The sequence below is a fragment of the Watersipora subatra genome, chromosome 4 (genome assembly GCF_963576615.1).
Source record: "Watersipora subatra chromosome 4, tzWatSuba1.1, whole genome shotgun sequence".
Lineage (NCBI taxonomy): Eukaryota > Metazoa > Bryozoa > Gymnolaemata > Cheilostomatida > Watersiporidae > Watersipora > Watersipora subatra.
The window spans coordinates 35,410,480-35,428,715 of NC_088711.1; the positions used below are offsets into that span (position 1 = coordinate 35,410,480).

At 37.1% G+C, this 18,236-nt stretch overlaps 1 protein-coding gene across 2 annotated transcripts in view; it reads right to left on the reverse strand.

Annotated features, from left to right (window-relative positions):
- The window catches only part of LOC137393123 (uncharacterized), a 55,166-nt gene that overhangs the window by 24,302 nt on the left and 12,628 nt on the right, over positions 1 to 18,236 (reverse strand). The window contains exons 3-8 of one of the 2 annotated variants that reach the window (XM_068079545.1): positions 8,298 to 8,427; positions 6,487 to 6,630; positions 5,130 to 5,306; positions 3,861 to 3,955; positions 2,984 to 3,164; positions 908 to 1,170 (exon numbers count right to left, since the gene is read on the reverse strand). In XM_068079545.1, coding sequence (XP_067935646.1) covers positions 908 to 1,170; positions 2,984 to 3,164; positions 3,861 to 3,955; positions 5,130 to 5,306; positions 6,487 to 6,630; positions 8,298 to 8,427 — 990 coding nt within the window. Of the gene's footprint in view, positions 1 to 907; positions 1,171 to 2,983; positions 3,165 to 3,860; positions 3,956 to 5,129; positions 5,307 to 6,486; positions 6,631 to 8,297; positions 8,428 to 18,236 lie in introns of those variants that run through there. The other variant, XM_068079546.1, reaches the window with a different exon arrangement.

Genomic DNA, 18,236 nt, shown 5'->3' on the forward strand with positions numbered 1-18,236 from the left:
ATCAGTCATAACTGTGAATAGAGAATTCATACAAACAAAGGACCAGCTATATAGATAATATTGTATACATTTGCAGTTACTAACAAAAAGTTAGAAGGTTTATAATATATAAACAAGCGAATTGTCAGTATATATTTATTGTTACTAAAAACGCTAGTTACGTAGAAAATAATAAAAAGAAAGCACTCAATATACTAGGTGTGTAGTGTATTATAATATATTGAAAAATATGGAGAGCACTTAGCAGTTGGTTAATCACAACAGATCTGTTTAGAGCAGACATACATCTGCTTTCATCAGGCAATAGTTTTAGAAAAAAAAAAATATATATATATACTGTATATATATATATACAGATAATAGTTGAGACTTCACTGATATAGTGCTCAACTGATATAGTGCTAGATGATTTTGGTGTTCTTAGTGTATTCTTGGTTCGGTGTTTGTGTCATGCAATTTTTTATCTGACGATTGGTGTAAACTTAACATCCTTTTGCATCATGAAACTTTAAGTAATAAACTGTTGCTAAAAATTTTTCCATCTTTGTATTTATATATATATATAATGGACAACACTCTAGTTATATATATAACTAACTCCATATAAATATGGAGTTAGTTTCGAGTGCTAGAGATAACTTGAAGGCTTCTATCCTTGAGGTGATCTCCTAATTATAACAATCGGGTGAAGATATAAGAGCTGTGGTGGACGCAGACGAACCACCTCAGTTGCTTAGTCAGTCAAGTAAATTTGGTTACGTGATTATCTCATTATTTAACATTCTGAGAACCTGTTGCAATGTAGATTTCACAATCAAATGCAGTGATCCAACTCATGTATGGACACAAGCAATCTCTAAAGCTTTCCTAAATCCCTTTTAGAGGTGTAGTAGAATAGGAGACTCACCTATGTAGAGCATCATGCTGAGCGAAGAGCTCTGAATGTGTATAGGCCACGACCACGATATATGGGGCAGCAACAAAGACGATAAGCACTGTCTGTATGATGTGTGAGATTCTTGTGATAGAGATTATAAATAGGACCATGATTCCGCTTAAAAACATAAAGTAGGGGGAGGGGCATAGCATCCCCGCAATATCAGACTCCAATATCGAGTATCTGAGGGCTAAGGGGAGACGAGAAGAGAAGACACCTGATGGACATGCCAGCTACAAAGGAAAAGAATCCCAGGAATAAGCTGAACAAGACTCGACAGGTTTGGAAGACAACAAATATAAAAGGAAGAATATTTATAATGTAAGATTCAGCTAGACTGAAAGCATGTATGCAGAGTACAACACCTCAGTACTCACACATAACCTAGCTAAACTGTGATAGCAAAAAGTTAAGCTATAATGCTAACTCATCCCTTCAGTTGATTAAAAAGCAATAAATTCGATTAAGACCATCACAAAGTAAGAGCCACATTAGAAATATTTACAGCTAACGTAAGGCTGTACTGCCTGAGATTTGTTTCATTTTCAAACAGATAGCCCGCAGCGCGCGTGTAGTTTTAACGCAAATCGCTACACCGCTTTCACAACAATCCATGAACATGTTTATTGTTTTTGGACAATTGTAATTAACACATGGGAAGACGAATTCTTAAGTTTCTAATCAGATAAATCGTGGTGCATTTACAAGCAAAGCAAAAGTTCTATGATTGCCAATAGAGCCCAGAGTCGCTTGGGATGGGCCTACTTTTACACAATAAGCCGTAGGTAACGCGTAGAGCTCTGGCAGTCTGCCCTTACAACCTCTCCCTCACCCAACAGTTCTTTAACTTAATGGAACAGTAAGGGTATATAGTCAAGACTATTTTGCAAAGTCCGAAGGCGGTTGATTACTTATACTTATAAAATTCTGATCGTCTTGTAATCTTGCTTGAAACCATTGCAATGAAGAAATAATACGAATGGTAAATAGAGTGGCTCATAAAATATTGCTTTGTGCGAAACTCGTACTCATGACATTCAGCGTGATAGACCGACACTATTACCTGCATTAATCGACTGCCTGCTGGCTTACTGCCAGGCAGAAGTAAAGCCGCAGATAACATTTGTGCAATCCTACATTAATGTATGAACTTTGAGTTATCTTTTCCATGCTACTTTCAGTGATACACGACTGACATAGTCGTTACTCTATCGATGGTGCGTGAACAAATCAAACATTTTTAGCCCATACCAAAAACGTTTGCTATCAGACAAGCATTCGAACATTATCATAGTAAAAAAGCATTCAATATTTATAAAGGTCTAGGGCTGTTAATGTTACATAGCCACGCACGCTCTTACTCCCTGTCAACAATCCTATCCAATTTGGTTGTCACGCATGCTCGTAGACACAAATCAAGTCAAAAGCAACTGTGATTCTCTTAAAATTGTGAACGGTGTGTGATTGCGCAGCGAATTTGAAAGGACCCTAGGTTACTAGCATGAATAGTTACTACTGTTGCTATTCACAATGTAAGCAATTTGATAATATTTAGAACTACATTTTTACTTCACTCGCAGTCATTTTTTTAGTAAAAAATACAACGAAACTGTTATGTAAAGCCAATCAGCGACGTTTTGTTAAAATAAAAAGAAACAGCAGCCATCTGAACATTCCGAAAGTTCCACAGCCGAAAAGTATCAACTTTAGTTTATTTGAAAAGCAGTCAATTTTCCGCCAAGTGGACAAAAGTGACTTCACAACAAAAACTCAACGATGAAAATCTTGCCGAAGTACCTAAATCTATTTGGGGACATTCGGGTCACACATTCGACCATCGTTCAAAAATTTAATGCATTCATTCTTTAACGAAAAGAAGAGGAACATGATATCGAAAAAGTAAAAGCAAGCTGACCTTGATAAAAGGAGAAAGTCAACCTTGAATAAAGCACTGATTCTAAGGCCTCGGACTGCTATGCTAATCTATAACAGTTACATATAACAGGAGTATCTGTGATGCTACGGTAGACAAAAAGAGCGACTCACCAGGTTGAGAAGACACGCGACGGCTATGAAAACTATGATGATAATCAGCAAGGCGAGCTTATTAGAATGATGGCTGAGACAGCGACAGCGGATCACCTGCAGCTTGCTGGCTATCAGTATGATGCAGAGCATCGAGAGGAAGATGAAGAGAAAGAGCACGGCTGACAGCATAAGCATCGTTCTATAAATAAAACAGTTTCAATAAAATACCAGAAATAAAAACGAGGATACTGAAAGAACTGATATTCATAGAATGCTATTAATAATGGGCCAAGAATAACTTATTGCAAAAATAATATTATCCATCGTCAAACATTTAAAAGTGTGGTGAGCGATGCTTACATAACTGCAAACCTAATTTAACCAAAATTGAATAAGTGTAAAACATGCTGATAGTTTCTTTCCAACGCTTCCTGATATAAAACGGTCAACAGCACAGTTTTTAGGTATTTGAGGATTTGAATAATGCTCTCAGCTCTAACAATACAATATTAATAAATTCTAAGAATTAATGTAACAGGTGCTAAAGTAAGTATAGAGTACGTGTGCCCTAAAGTAAGTATCCTTTAAAGCGATTGCTCTTTAAAGTAAGTATTCCCTGAAGCAATATCAAAGAAGAACATCAAGTCTTACATCATTGCCGAGTCCATGCAAGCCAACCATACATTTTACATCTCTGTAGATGCAAACCGAATCAAGTCTAAACATTTGAAGGGACACGCATAATCATGCTATAATTCGGCAGCTCGTCCTGTTTAAACCAATGAGACTTCTTTAAAAACTTCGTTTCACTTTTGACTGATATATGTTAAGTGATTAGTTTCACTTGCACTGGTCATTGCTAGAAGGGGTAGCCTGAGCTCCCCTGATAACTCACCGAGGCAGCAGAGAAAAATGAAGAACTGCTAGAGCTAAGAGTAGAATGAGTGCGAAGACGAGAGTGAGTCCAAAGCCTTTGAGCTCCTTGGTGAACTAAAATAAAAGGAACTACTTTATAAAAAACCTGAGCGATGACACCATCATGCGTACAGAAATACGCACTAGCAAGGCTAACCTAGTAGCAGGTACTGCAGTCTCCAAACTGAATGAATGAAGTCAATTGAGAGTCAGTCCAGAATGCTAGCAGTTATTTAGCAGCTTCTCAGATATATACACACCTACAGTAAAACATCTACACATCTACGGTAAAACATCTACATACCTACAGTAAAACATCTACACACCTACGGTAAAACATCTACACACCTATAGTAAAACCTCTACACACCTACAGTAAAACATCTACACACCTACGCTGAGCACTCGGCTATATGTTATAACAGACCATTCAACAATGAATTGATGGAATATCTTTTTTCCCGCAAATGAAAATATAATTCCATGATAATCTTCAGAAAGAACGCATTCTATTTTATCATTCTATAGGTCTGTACCATAAGAACTCATTCTATTTGGCCATTCTGTATGTCTGTACTATTAGAAGCACTATCCTATGTTTATGTCTATAATTAACAGAAGTGGTAACCAGTTTATTGAATAACTAATAGCAGTCTTTGAATGAGTTCTAATGGGTGTGCATCGGAACAAGGCTAATGCTGATTATTGTGTTTGCACTTTATTGTTTTATCAATACTATCGTTTTATCACAGCTACTAATTTAAAATGACTATAGTTTTATAACGATTACAGTTTTATCACGACTATAGTTTCATAGCGACTATAGTTTCATCACGACTATAGTTTCATCCTGGCTACGGTATAATTACGACTGTAGCGTTATCACGACTACAGCGTTATCACGACTACAGCGTTATCACGACTGCATCGTTATTACGACTGTAGCTTTATAATGACTACAGTTTCATCACAAGTATAGATTGACACCTTGCAGTTAGCATGCAAATACTTATTACACAGTGTTTGTTAACGATACAACCGGTCGAGCTATAAATGCACTTCCATGATTAACATATAACATCCAATTGCGGGCTGAAAATTTAAAGCATACAACTGAAATTCGCAAAAGAAATGATACACCAGAATTCAGGAGATATTACTGCGTAAAAAGGCTCTGAAGACTCAGATGACAATTACAAAGAGAAAATGATTAAAATTCAAAAGATCGAGACAATAGTTGAATACTCACAGAAGTCTCTGTTAGTTTCTCATGAAATCGAAGTGTGACGAAACTGAGCTGTTCAGCGGTCTCATGCTCTACTGAGCCGACCTTGACAGCATGCTGAAAGGCCTTATTTGTCACATCATTGTCCATGTTATCATGGGCCAGTCTATGGACAAACACCTTGCCCTCCATCAAACACGTCTGCATAAGCAATGACCATTACTACCACGTAAAAGAGATCTTATACTGAAAGAATAGACAGTGAAACATCTACCTACGAAATTAATTTGTTCTGCAAGTTATTTCATATGTAGAAACCAATTTTGTCATATAAATGCCCTAATCGGTTCCAAACAGCCACAAACCCGGACATGACATTTGTATAAATTATTAATAAGTGTAATGGTTAAAACCTGTAACAAATACATGTTAGAATTATTATATTGCTTCATAATAAAACGAAAAAGTGACGGTGAAAAAAAAACAACTGAGAAATAAAGAATAATAACTATAAACAATGTTGGTAGTTTTGATTTTAGTTATCTTTAGTTAGTTATTTTGTGTTTGTTTGGTTACCTTTGGCGCTGGCTGTCTAGACAAGACTAAGAAAAAATCAAGTTGAGTGAGAGAATGGCGTTCGGAGGAGGTGGATGATGTATTGGTTTTATGTTGCTCAAAATGTGTTGTTTTAAAAACGCGCATAGAAAGATTTATTTACATCAGATCATACGTCATCATACAGAAAACAGGAATATTTTACTTCAATCGCTACAAACTAGAGTTGTCCTACTCTGTTTGTGATACATGATAACTCCGAATAATACAACAGTGAAAGGGGTTGCCAACGGCTGACAGCTGAGAGAAATGCGATGTACGAAAATGAACCCACACACCAAATTCAAAATTAACAGCACACAGTAAAATTGAAATTTCTTTCTTTGTTGCCTTTCCGTTTTTCAATTTTGTTTAGTTTTTCAAACAAATGGGCCAAATATGGAAGGCCGTTTGGTCTTTCGTATATCGAAACATCTTTCGGAAGTCAAATAAGTATTATTATGAACAAACGTTTTGCAACGTGGAAATTGTGTATGCAGAATATTTTATAAGGAGAGGTTTCACTGTAGTGATAAGACAAGTTTACTACTATTGCATTCACAAACTGTAAAGAAACGTACATAAACTCAGATGTAATAAATTCGGAGATGAAGCAACGCAGAAAAAATTTAAGATTGTTTAAAAAACCAAAAATTGCTAATTGAACCACCTGTTGCACAAGTGTATAGAGTAGTTATCAAGAAAGTCTCTTTACGTCAAACATGATACAGAAAGCAGCCAAAATGTCATAGCCGAGGCAGTCTTTGCTCATAAGTAATGTACTTACAGTCATGGCTGGCTTTGAGTCACTCGATCGAAAGAGCTGCGTGAAGAAAGGCTCATCGTTTTCCATCGATTCGAGCCGCATCAGGCTAGCCACACTGTCGACTTGGTTCAATCTTCGATTAAGTTTAACAACCGCTGGCGACACCTGCACATGAACAAAACAGAATAACACAGCTTACCAACCAAGTTTCATTTCTAGAAAATGGTCATTATGCAGACCCTGCACTCTGTACCATATATTGTACCTGCACCCTCTACCATATATTGTACCTGTACCCTGTACCACACATTGTACCTGTACCCTGTACCACACATTGTACCTGTACCCTGTACCACACATTGTACCTATACCCTGCACCACACATTGTACCTGTACCCTGTACCACACATTGTACCTGTACCCTGTACCACACATTGTACCTGTACCCTGTACCACACATTGTACCTATACCCTGCACCACACATTGTACCTGTACCCTGTACCACACATTGTACCTGTACCCTGTACCACACATTGTACCTGTACCCTGCACCACACATTGTACCTGTACCCTGTACCACACATTGTACCTGTACCCTGCACCACACATTGTACCTATACCCTGCACCACACATTGTACCTGTACCCTGTACCACACATTGTACCTGTACCCTGTACCACACATTGTACCTGTACCCTGTACCACACATTGTACCTGTACCCTGCACCACACATTGTACCTATACCCTGCACCACACATTGTACCTGTACCCTGCACCATATATTGTACCTATACCCTGCACCACACATTGTACCTGTACCCTGTACCACACATTGTACCTGTACCCTGTACCACACATTGTACCTGTACCCTGTACCACACATTGTACCTGTACCCTGTACCACACATTGTACCTGTACCCTGCACCACACATTGTACCTATACCCTGCACCACACATTGTACCTGTACCCTGCACCATATATTGTACCTATACCCTGCACCACACATTGTACCTGTACCCTATACCATACACTGCTGATTACAATAGAATGTTAAGTTGTGTTCAATGATAGAAGTTCATTTCACAGTTTCATAGGTTTGCTGAAGAGATCATGAGCTTACAAAGGAGATTCTAGGCGCGCCGAAGAGATCAATTCAATACGCTGCTGCCATAATTTATTTGATGTCCTACTTCCAAATGAACAGTTAGTCAGGCCTTCAAGGGAAGCTACTGATAAGAAATGACTTGTATTTGTAAGCTCATGTAAAATACCACCATTTGTGTAATCAACACAAAATTTTATTTGCTATATCTAGTCCATGTTTTATTTGATGATACATTCAACTGATATGCATATTACTACTGTCTAGGCCATAGAAGAGCATACGGCGATGATCTAAAAAAATTAATTTTTACAAAGACACAAAAATATTTATGAAAATGATATGATTTTACGGAGTAAAAAAACTTCTGATAACCTATCCATAAGCTTTCATGTGAAAATTCAGTAGCCAAACAAACGTGTGATGGAACAGCGAGCAACGCAACAGATTTTCGTGCTGAAATGTTCGTGGTTTTACAGTTAAAACATAGCAAACTGTCGAAATCGTCTATCCCTCACGATCAAAAAATAATATGCAAGAGTCAACAAAAGTACTATACAACAAAGAACAAAGGCATATACCATTGTCTGTCTATGGCCACCAGAAATCGAGAGCAAAAAAAACTAACTTTGTTCAACACGGCACTCTCAATGATGCGTGCACCCCTGAGCATTCTATGCAACAATTGTACATCTCGCAGAGAGCGTGTGGAAAGGAAGTACAGACCTTCTGATTGGCCAAAGTAGGTCGAACGTAATATGTAGCGATAGTAAGGCCATGGCTTCTGTTGCTCTGCTCCACCTCATACATATTCGAAGAGAGTTGTCCTAGGCATGCTTCGGTGATGTGAACTTTACTGCAAAGAGATGAATCCCTAGACAATGTCTTGTGATTCACAGAAGGCAACCGCTGCGGATGAGTCATGCATATAAGAAATTACAGGAAGTGGGCAAACTGCTAGTATACTAGCAAGCATTTCCTTGCTATTAACTGTATACTCTATTATAGTTACCTACTCTACTTAACTCTACCTACTCTATTTAACGGGAGACTGATGGAAACAGCTCAAACCATAAAAAGGCTAACAATTATTTACACGAGTACCCTGGCAAATCAAAGTTGGCAGTGTTAAGCCGTGGTCACACGGGCACCGAACCGAACTAAATGACGCAAAACGACGTCGTTTTCAGCTCTAAAAAGTTCGGCTGAGGACATTTCTGGCCGAAACGAACTATTTCGGTACTGCTCGAAATTTCGTGCCGAACCCTTGCTCTTATTGGCTGGTTAAAATTCTAGAATTCTAGCGAGCACGCGTCACATTTCTTCTTACGTGCGTGTGCGTAAAGTTAAAAAGAAATGGGACGATACTTTTATTTCGTTAAATAAACAACATGAAGCCATTTACGACAAGGTTCACCCGGACTTGTGATTGGGTTGCATAAATGTAAGATGTTGCACTTAAGTTTTGCATAAATGTAAGGGAATGGTTGTGATTTTCTTTCGTGTAGAATATAAGTAATGTGTCATATTCATCCTGATGAACTATCGTTGACTGATTTATTTATGTAAAACCACAGTACTATGATAAAGACTGTTTTTGTTTGTTATGTACTCAGCATAGAAAAACATTCATATGTTAATAAAAAAAATATAATTATGTTGATGGGAAGGGTTAGCAAAATATTTGTATCGAGTGATTTATTTTGAGCAGCCGAACGATCTTCTGATAAATCTGTTGTGTAATTATAATTTATAATTGTTCCTCAAAGTTTTTTTTGTTTACAATAGAAATATTTAACTCAAATACATAACAACTACTAATGAAACCGTGTCCTGTCTCTATACGTATGGTATCTAGGAAGCTAAGTTACTTCGGTGGCCGTGTGACATGTGCCACGAACCGAACCAGCCTCCGAACCGAACCGATCCTACGTCGGTTCGGTGCTCGTGTGACCACGCCTTTAGTCTACCATGCTGAAAGTTGTGAGTTCAAACCCTGATGGAAGCAATTTTTCCTAACCTTCAAGCGTGGCTTCATACAGACAGATGAGTGGACACAACTTCTATTATAGTAAGGATTTCTCGTCAAGAAAAAACCTCGTTTCTCAGCTGGCTTTGAACCAAACAATCCCCTAGAGAGATTGTTGTAAGAAGACACCGTATCACAAACATGTAAATAAATAAAAGCGGTAGAATTAGTGTTGCCATGATGTAACTTTATTTGGCGTCAGCGCCACACCGTGCTACATGTATTCTAGGAATGACAACCTCGCGATGAGACACAAACCTAAGGATCAATTATCTCCGATGAACCAAAGTTGGAATGTTGTGAAACGACATTCTAACTTTCACGAATGTTTCACAAAGTGGTTTCAAGATTTGAACATTATAACCCACATAAGAAGGACCACACAAGAAGAACCTAAAGACAACATTAAGGACTGACAATAAAACACCCCTTGATGGATGGTCTATTCCGGCGCAGCAAAACATACATAGGTCTGATAGCAAACACTCATGAACATCACTCATTCCAATAGCACTCCTCATGGAACTCAAATACAAGTTATAGAGACTTATGCTAAAGAGAATGTTCTAGATAAGCTTGCTACTAACTGAGTGAGAATGAAATCCACTCGCATGCTCTGGTTTCACATAATACCCGCTTCTAAGATGAAAATTGAAATCAAAATTGGCGTATTTCATATACGGGTTGTTAGGAGCCTAGGGGGGCATAGAACAAGGTTGAAAGATAACATCAACAATATGCCAAACCTAGAAGACAATTGACACTTTTATACAATCTTGACAGCGCTGGCAGGTCCACTGACAGCATGGGCAGATTCACTGACAGCAAGTACAGATTTACTGATCGACACTTGGAATCACCGCAATACTATACACAATAGTATGATTCAAACTCGACAAAAGGGTAACTCATTAACAGATATAAACAAAGGTAGGAGGAGGGATTAATCCAATGGGAGAGTCATTAGCCAATTAACCATTGCTTTCTCATCACAATACCTACACAAAGGAATAGCACGGCTGCTAATGGAGTTCTCCAAAATCAGACCTATCACTCAAATAAAAGATACTGCCAACTGCTTATCAAATTCCCCTGTGAAAACTGTCGCTAGCGAATAATGGCCATTGTACTTTTGCTATAACACACAAACCCTTAAAAGCTAATCTATTTGCATTGGACCCTCCCCACACAATAAACTTATTTCATCACACAACTCTTATCGGCATCAGTCGAAGAGGAGATGTTTTACTTTCATATCAGACCTCCCATGATTCTCTCTGGCCAAGGGCAAAGAAAGCTATTTAGAGCTATCCAATTGCATAACAGTCATATTCAACATGAATTAAACCTCTGGCCATCTGTATATCATGACTAAACTAACATATGCCACTCCGGTTTCAAACTAACCACAGCATCCGTTTAAGGATGTCCTTTTTTACTCACTACGAAAACAAACAATGTACACAGCAAAATTTAAACCAACTACAAAATCCATACTTGAGGAATAGCATTGCCAACCTGTATATTCATGTCATTCTGTTTGACAAAAAGGGGCCATAACTCGTGTAACACGCAGCTTCGATATCCAAAAATAAATGAAAATAAATTGAGTCAATATGTTAGATCTTTTCAATTCAAATGCTTCGAAGATATCTTTCATCTAAGTTGTTTATTACATCCGTGAGGTGTCAGCAGAAGACGTTTCATGCTGTAAGAAAGGCTCATGTATAATCTAATTTCTCAACCTATTCAGTTCACAGACTAAGGAAATGTCCAGTTGCTAATATACCATTGTTAACTGATTCTGCTCGGTAATCATTACAGCTGCAGTGAACCATTTTTTCAAGATATTTACCTTCAACTATTTAGTAACGATCATCTGTAAACAATTTTAGTTCTATACCAAAATTATAATTTATCATTAAAGTTAACATGAATAACAATTACATCATGCAGGCTTGATTAAAAAAGATATATACAGTCAAACTCGGATAAATCGCCCTCAGATAGCTCGAACACATGATTAACTGAGCGGATTTGTTTGATTCATTCCCACGCAATGATAAATTGCTTTAAACAACTCAACCTCCACTTGGTTAACTCGAACAGTTTTTTGCCCAACGGCTACTGCGACGGTTGTTATAGCTTTACAATATCACTTTATTCCAAGCCATAGAGATAAGCCTCAACTTTTAGTAGTTCATAGGCGTCGTTATTACCATCATCGGCAAAATATTTTTGTCAACGAATTTTCTAAAGGTTTGGTGAAATTTGATTTTTACCAAACATCCGCTTAGCGATGGTCCTTCGACAGCAAGGAAAAGCGAGGTAACCTTCTCATGAACTTTAAGAAAAATCGGCAAACTTGATCTTGGTTAAAATGCTCAAAAGAAAAAGATGTCTTTTCTTCTGAGCATTTCAACAGCGATCAAGTTTTGCCAATTTTAATCTGAAAACGTCCTGGCAATTGCATCACCTAAAACGACAAACCAATCTCAAGTGATAAAAAAGTCTCTATACTTTCTGATGAATTTTTTTTTAAAACTTTACAGTAGAAGCCCTTTAATTTGCAACAAGCCATCTATGTATTTGATTTATATATAGTTTGTATATGTACATTTATCTACTAATAAATACATGAACTTGTGACAGTGCTCAGATAACTTGAACGCTCTGATAACTCGAACACTTTCGTTCGGTCCCGTGAAGTTTGAGTTATCCGAGTTTGCCTGTATTTTGTATGACCAGAAAAACCAATGTTCTAATATCTTTTCACCTACACAAACAAGATGCAAGGAGGGCACGAAACCAAATCTTGTCATGCAATTCACTGACTGTCAAACAATGAAGACATTCTTCACAAAGTAAAGGAATACTTGTAGTAAGAACATGACTTAACAATCCAACATAGTTTACATTAGACACCATTGCTACCCTTCTCAAACTAAATCCCTGCTGACATTTTTCCCAATTTATATTCGCAAACTACTCGTATTCCTAACTACTAGTAATAGTGTTACTATTAACACTAATAGTAACTCCGCTACAACATCGAGTTAACTGAAAAAATTCACCGGAGGTTAAGGTTGTTACACTCACTCCCATCAGGGAATTTATAACTTCTGTAGACCTTATGTAGACATCAAAGGAACTTATTATTACATTGCTGAGATTATGGGTGCAACTTTCTTGGCAGAACAAGCAGCTGCACTGAGAGCGTTACAGTTGTTACGAGTGAGCTGACATCGGGTGCCCTGCTTGCGTTATTCCCATGTGAGAGAAGCTAAGTGAAGCACCAGCTACTATTTATTTTATAAAACAGTCTATGTTATTAACACATAAATATCCTCTCTTTCCAATGAGCAAGTATATTCATATTAAGTATTATATTCAAACTAAAAAATAGTTCCTCATATTCTCATATGAAAACAAACAGAATGCCTTATTGCTCTTTTCTATATAAGGCAGCTTTTGCTATTACAACATAGATGCATATCTCTCACTCCAATGAGCAAGTACCCTAGGACACTTTTATTTCGCTAGAATTTAGTTTCGGGAGTAGCACACAGTAAAATTTCGTTGCAACTTAATTTCGCGGCTCTGATGAGTGCGAAAATATAGTGATGTGAAAATAAATGCAGTGGAACAAACAAATTAGATTCCTCAGGTCCAGTTCGCTAGTAAGAAAATTTTTTCAATTTGGGATTAGTTTTATAAAACGGAGGTAAAAATGTGTTGGCGAGATCGATAATTCAATTTGATCGCTTGCTGCCATTTGTTTCTTGGACTATCAATGACGTCTAGGTCCCTCTATATGATGATTTTATTGTGGATATCAATGAACACAGCTAAATATTTTTGCGTTTTCGCTCGTTCGTTATGATAGTTGAGTTTCGCTCATGAAATTTTCGTGAGAGGATGACTCCGGGAAAACGCGAAAATTAGATGACGCTAATACATAAGTGTCCTAGGGTATATTCAGCTACAAATGGAGTTATTGGCAATGCCACATACCAACTTCAAGGAAAATATTAAATGCTATTGATTTTGTAATATTGCACCAACACACATGTAATTCTATAATAAAATATCAAGTAACTCAGTGCAACTTACTTGAACAACTTAAATCCTTTCTAGCTCATGTAGCACTGTCACCAATCTTACAGTTACACACAGATGAATGGTTAGTTAATTTAATTTAAGGCCGATTGTAGAAATTGGAATGTGGAATAAAAAAGAAATTCTATAAATCACCAAAGATTTACTGTCAAATTAAAAGTACAATATTCCTTTTTAGAACCAACACTAGGCATAAGTTTGACTGTCAAACTAAGCAAAAAATAATAAAAAGCCTAATCTTTACGATCTAACCATATACATGTGTGTATAGGACAGATATACAAGAAGTTGGATAAAAATGGAATAACCTGAAGCAAACCTCATAGAACTAGAACAAATCATCGTTCCACTTTTGAATACTTAAATAATACTAAGAAATAAATTTCAATATCAGACTCATCACGAAGCATCAACATTTTAATCAATTTGCAAGTGTTCATAGTTGTGCAGTGTATCGATATAGATGGAAATAGCAATGTTATCCGACACTTTATTTGCGTATAGAAATCAGTCTGAAGAATTCTGACGCACAATATACAGCGTTTACCAAGTGAATAGTTCTATTAATGATTGTCCGGACAACTCCTCACATACACACGGGTGTTCTATGTAAGATTTTACTAACTTTTTGGATAGCCCGAGATCTGGTGTTGCGTATACCCCTGAGCCCATCATGTAAAAACAAATAGTATATTTTTCAATACACTCAGCAGTGTAACTCGCGATACTTTCAAATTCTGCCAATGGCACACACAGAGCATCGATAGCTAAAAAGGGGTGCGGACAAGCAATCACATAGGGGTACATGTAACCACAAAACCAGAGCTATTTTCTACATGCAGCTTTCACTGATATATGATCAACCCGGACAAACTCTGCAGATAAAATTACTTTTAGTATTCGGTACAGGTGTTCGTTATACAGTAAGAGGCTGGTTATCACATCCTACAAACATTGACTACATATAAATTTAATTTTACAACTTTGGTTTATTGACGAAACAAAAAGCGCATGCTTATTTTTAAACACTACCAGCGAAGGCTCTGATACCTGCTCATCATGTACCATTATGTGTATGAATCATTGCAAAAACTACTGCACCTCTCTTACAATTGTCACTTTTTTAAGAAATACGTTATTGTAATCCAATGGCCATATGGGTTTTTCCTACACATTTTCTACTTGTTTGAACTCTGAAAACACCCTCAACTACAGCGGGAAACTTTTTTCTAGTACATTTGCAAACATCTAGATTACGATCATTTGGTGAGGTGTTCTCCTGCATAGATTTAAAACTTCATTTCAACTCTTCGCAGTCAAACTTTGGCAGCCTATGGATTATAAGAACTAAATAGCAAAAGATTATTTTAAATTTATTATAATTTATTTTAATTTATAAAATCTGACAGCAGAGAAGCGGCTAAGGTTCCAGTGGAGAGCACTTCTATCAAGCTGTTAAAATACCTGTCTGTTTACAGCAATGCATCTGAAAAGCATTTAGTGTGAAAAGGCTTCTAGGCTGTGAGAATTTCAAGTGATTCATGCCGGAGAGGCCCTAATTACAAGTAATTACCATATCTCCAGCTGTGCATGATAAAAACTTAACAACTGCTAGCAAACAATCCGCAACAACTGCCTTAACTCTATCACTAACGAATTTATTTTTAGCTCTGACCGAATTTTTTTTTCTATTCATACAAATGTTGACATATCGTCACTAATTTTGTGATAACTTGAGAAAGAATGAAGATATCCACTTAATTTAAAACACGGGTTGTTGAGAAGAAGATACTTCATTAGGAAATTGATAAAAATCTTAAAATTAACTCCATTAAAAAATGACACAAACTACTACTACTAGCAGTAGTATTACTACCGGCAGCACCCCTACTGCTAACATTTCTACTGGTACTTCTGTTACTTCTACTACACTGGGCTATTTCATAGCAAGATTCATTGCTAGAAGAGTCAGAATCACTCGATATAGAGTTACTGGAGTCTCAATGGCTGAGAATGTTAAAAGCTTCTACAGCTGTGAGCGGTCGCGGTATTCTATTTTGTCTGTACATTTTCTGTGGTGAACTTCCTGTTTGAAAATCGGTATAAAATTGGAGCCGCTAGTGAGAGGCCTGCTGATTGGTCTATACCATTAGCAACATTTACGTTTAAACTTTTCAAAGAGAAATGATTTTGAAAAATTTAATTATTACTTTGGTTTTTTTTCGTATATTGAAGTTTTTCACATTTAAGCTTATACAGAGTTATATTTAATGTATTCATGTCAATAGCTTGTGTACTACTTTATCTGTAGTAATTATTACCGAACAATAGTAGGTTTTATAACTACAAAGTAAACTAAAGAACTACAGTACAGTGGACCCTCGCCATACAGTGGACCCTCCCCATACAGTGGACCCTTGCCATACAGTTATAATTCATTCCAGTGTTGACATCGTACGGCGTAAATTTCATAGAGAGTTATAGAAACCCATAGTAAATATTTAATGCAAACACCCCCTGGTAAAAATAATCTAAATTTTTAATACATAGTCCTACTCACAGGTGTCCTTTAGCGGGATATTGCCGAAGCCGGGCCGTAGTCTACCCACACAAAACAACAACAAAGGTCCACGTAGTTATGAGCAAAAACAAAAGTATCCACCCAAATATCTCACCAGTCCGATGAGCAGCCCACACAAAAACTAAACCAATCGACAGAGCCACCCATCATGTCAAAATATTCCAAAATTCAAGTCATGTCTTGCACAACTCACCTTATGGTTTGTCAAAACTTGTCCCAAAGTCCCTATTAATTTGAGACTGTCCGATTGCTTTTTTAAAAATGGTCGCCGCTAGCCTAGCCTAACGTTGTAATTCAACATCTCAGTAACTATCGGGGCATTGCTGAGTGCTCCCAAACTTTTTGATTCCCTCTTTTAGCAATGCTCCGATAGTTAGTGAGATGTTGAATCAGGACGTTAGGATAGGCTAGCGGCGACCATTTCTAAAACAGCAATCGGACAGTCTCAAATTAATAGGGACTTTGGGACAAATTTTGAGAAACCATAAGGTGAGTTGTGCAAGACATGACTTGAAACTTGGAATATTTTGACATGATGGGTGGCTCTGTCGATTGGCTTAGTTTTTGTGTGTGTTGCTCATCGGACTGGTGAGATATTTGGGTAGATGCTTTTGTTTTTGCTCATAACTACGTGGACCTTTGTTGTTTTTTTGTGTGTGTAGACTATGGCCCGGTCTCGGCTTCGGCAATATCCCGCTAAAGGACACCTGTGTTCCTACTGTACATAGTAAAAATTAGTAACAAAATAATATGTTAACCGTAGTAACTATAGTTACCTACAGTAACTTTAGTGTATCTGGTGATTATGATCTGCAATAAAATGTAACATTACAATGTACTATGTGCAGTATATAACGCAGTGAGTTCTTACCTTCGAGACAGACGTACGGCATAAACATTAAGACTTTTAACTTAAATGAAGTTAGCTTACTAAACACATACTTGAAGCTAAGTTTTAGTAAGTATTTTTAACTATTTTACAAAACTTCAATTTTTCATGGCTGAAATTTTATGCTCCTATCCGTTTCCAGTTTCGTTTTCACAATAACTAATAACGCCGAACAGTGTGAGATCGAGCACCGTACCTCTTTCATTTGTTATTAGGGGGATTTCGACGAATAGTATATAGGCATATTTGTTATTCTGACGTAACCAGCATACCGACTGCCAAATTTGAATTGAGAGAAATTTTTGTTGATATTGTACGGTGAAAAATATTTCGTATGGAAAGGGCGAAAAATCATCGTTTTCGACAATATAGGGCAAAAAGGTCGTATGACAGTGTCATCATCAAAACCCAAAGAAGGCGCAATGTATACTTTTATCGCAATATTTTCTCTAACGTACAGAACAGATTTAAGAATGAACTACATGTTAATGTAAATGTTTGTCTATATTTCGTGAGTTGACCAATATGGCACACCCAGCATGTAATCATGTTGGCCAAGTGTTAATTGACCAGTTTATACTAACATCGCAAACGACATATCAATGCTACATGAATTTTTTTTCTCTCAATCATTTGATGAAGGGTATGTCTTACATGTTATACCTTAGGATAACTGGCAAAGTCATTTAGTTTTCTGTTAGCACTAGGTAATAGCATTTTCAATTAGAAACATTTTGCCTTACTGAAATAACGAAAATCTTAGCTACGTAATGAGCGGTGAGCGTGCTCATTCTCTTTTCACAAGATAACTGTTGAAAACTATTATAGTAACAAGGTAAGGAATGTGACCAACTGATATACTCAAGAAGGCATGACTGGTGCAGGTTTCCTGTTCTCACTGATGGGCTGTGAATACAGATCGACACTAGCAAAGTTGAATAACTTGGGAGAGTTCTGGCTCAGCAAGTGCTATATATGTGTTTCAGCATTCGAACAATTGACAAAAGCTACCCTAGGACACTTATATTTCGCTAGTACAGTCAAACA